The 1082-nt window shown below is 57.7% G+C and overlaps 1 protein-coding gene across 1 annotated transcript; it reads left to right on the forward strand.

Moving 5' to 3' along the window:
- The first annotated feature begins 328 nt into the window (after positions 1-328).
- QRFP (pyroglutamylated RFamide peptide) lies at positions 329-742 on the forward strand. The gene has a single exon (XM_006892448.1). The coding sequence runs from the start codon at positions 329-331 to the stop codon at positions 740-742; it is 414 nt and encodes a 137-aa protein (XP_006892510.1).
- Positions 743-1082: the final 340 nt, after the last annotated feature.

A 1082-nucleotide genomic window follows, 5' to 3' on the forward strand; every position in this document is an offset into this window, starting at 1 on the left:
TTATAATAAAAGAAAAATGAACTCAAATTGACTCGGCGCTCCCAGGGGCAGCCTGCGCGCGGCTGTAAGCCATTCCGGCAGCTGTGGTATTATAGGGCTAAGCTGCCACGGCAGCCAAATCCAGGGGATTTCTGGAGAGTGAGAACCAGTGTAATTGGTGCAATCAGCTCCCGCGCCTGCTAAGAAAATCAAGGCCAGGTCCCAGCCTACAGCCACTTCCTCATGTTGTAGTGGCCTCAGCGGCCAGCCAGGCCTAGAAGTTCTGTTGACGAGCTGTCCCACGCAGCTCACATGCAGCCTGTAACCTCTTCTCTCTCCTCTGGGTCAGATGATGCGCTCCTACTCCCTGCCCTGCCTCCTCCTCCTGCCCCTTGGTGCCTGCTTTCCTCTAGTGGACAGAGAGGAGCCTGGAGACCCCAGGCGTGGCTTCGGAGCTGAGATGGGCTGGGCTGACCTGGCCCGGGGGCATCATCGACCTGATCTCAGGTGGGGTTCCTCTCGGCAGCCCCGGGCTCCCCAGCCGCTGGCCCTCCTGGTCATAGCCAAGGAGTTGCAGACATCCAACAAGGAGCACGCCGGCTTCAGGTTCCGGTTTGGGAGGCAGGATGACAGTGGCGAGGCCACCAGCTTTCTCCCAGCAGACGGCGAGAAGGCCAGCGGTCCCCTGGGGAACCTCGCTGAGGAGCTGAGCGGCTACAGCAGGAAGAAGGGCGGCTTCAGCTTCCGATTCGGCCGGCGGTGAGGGGTGGTGTCTGGACAGGAGGCCTCTGCTGACCGTCGTCCATGAGCTTCCACTCTGGCCTTCTCACATCTCAAAGGACATTGAAAAGGTGTTACAGATAATGTATAAGCAACACACATTATTATAGAGGTTTCCTTAGGTAGATGTTTACTTCAATTTCCAACTTTGCTGAAGCAAAACAAGGCAAAACCCAGACAGTGTCACAAAAGTGACTGAAGGTGGTGTCTCCTGGTTGAGGAGAAACCGCTGCTGCTGCCCCAGCTTGCCCACAAGGTGCGGATAGGTCCCAGCCTCCAGTCTGCCCCAGGCTGTGCTGTTCTGAGCATCCCAAGGCCCCAGG

Source organism: Elephantulus edwardii, unplaced genomic scaffold (assembly GCF_000299155.1).
Source record: "Elephantulus edwardii isolate Elephantulus edwardi_28Jun2011 unplaced genomic scaffold, EleEdw1.0 scaffold00116, whole genome shotgun sequence".
Taxonomy (NCBI): Eukaryota; Metazoa; Chordata; class Mammalia; order Macroscelidea; family Macroscelididae; genus Elephantulus; species Elephantulus edwardii.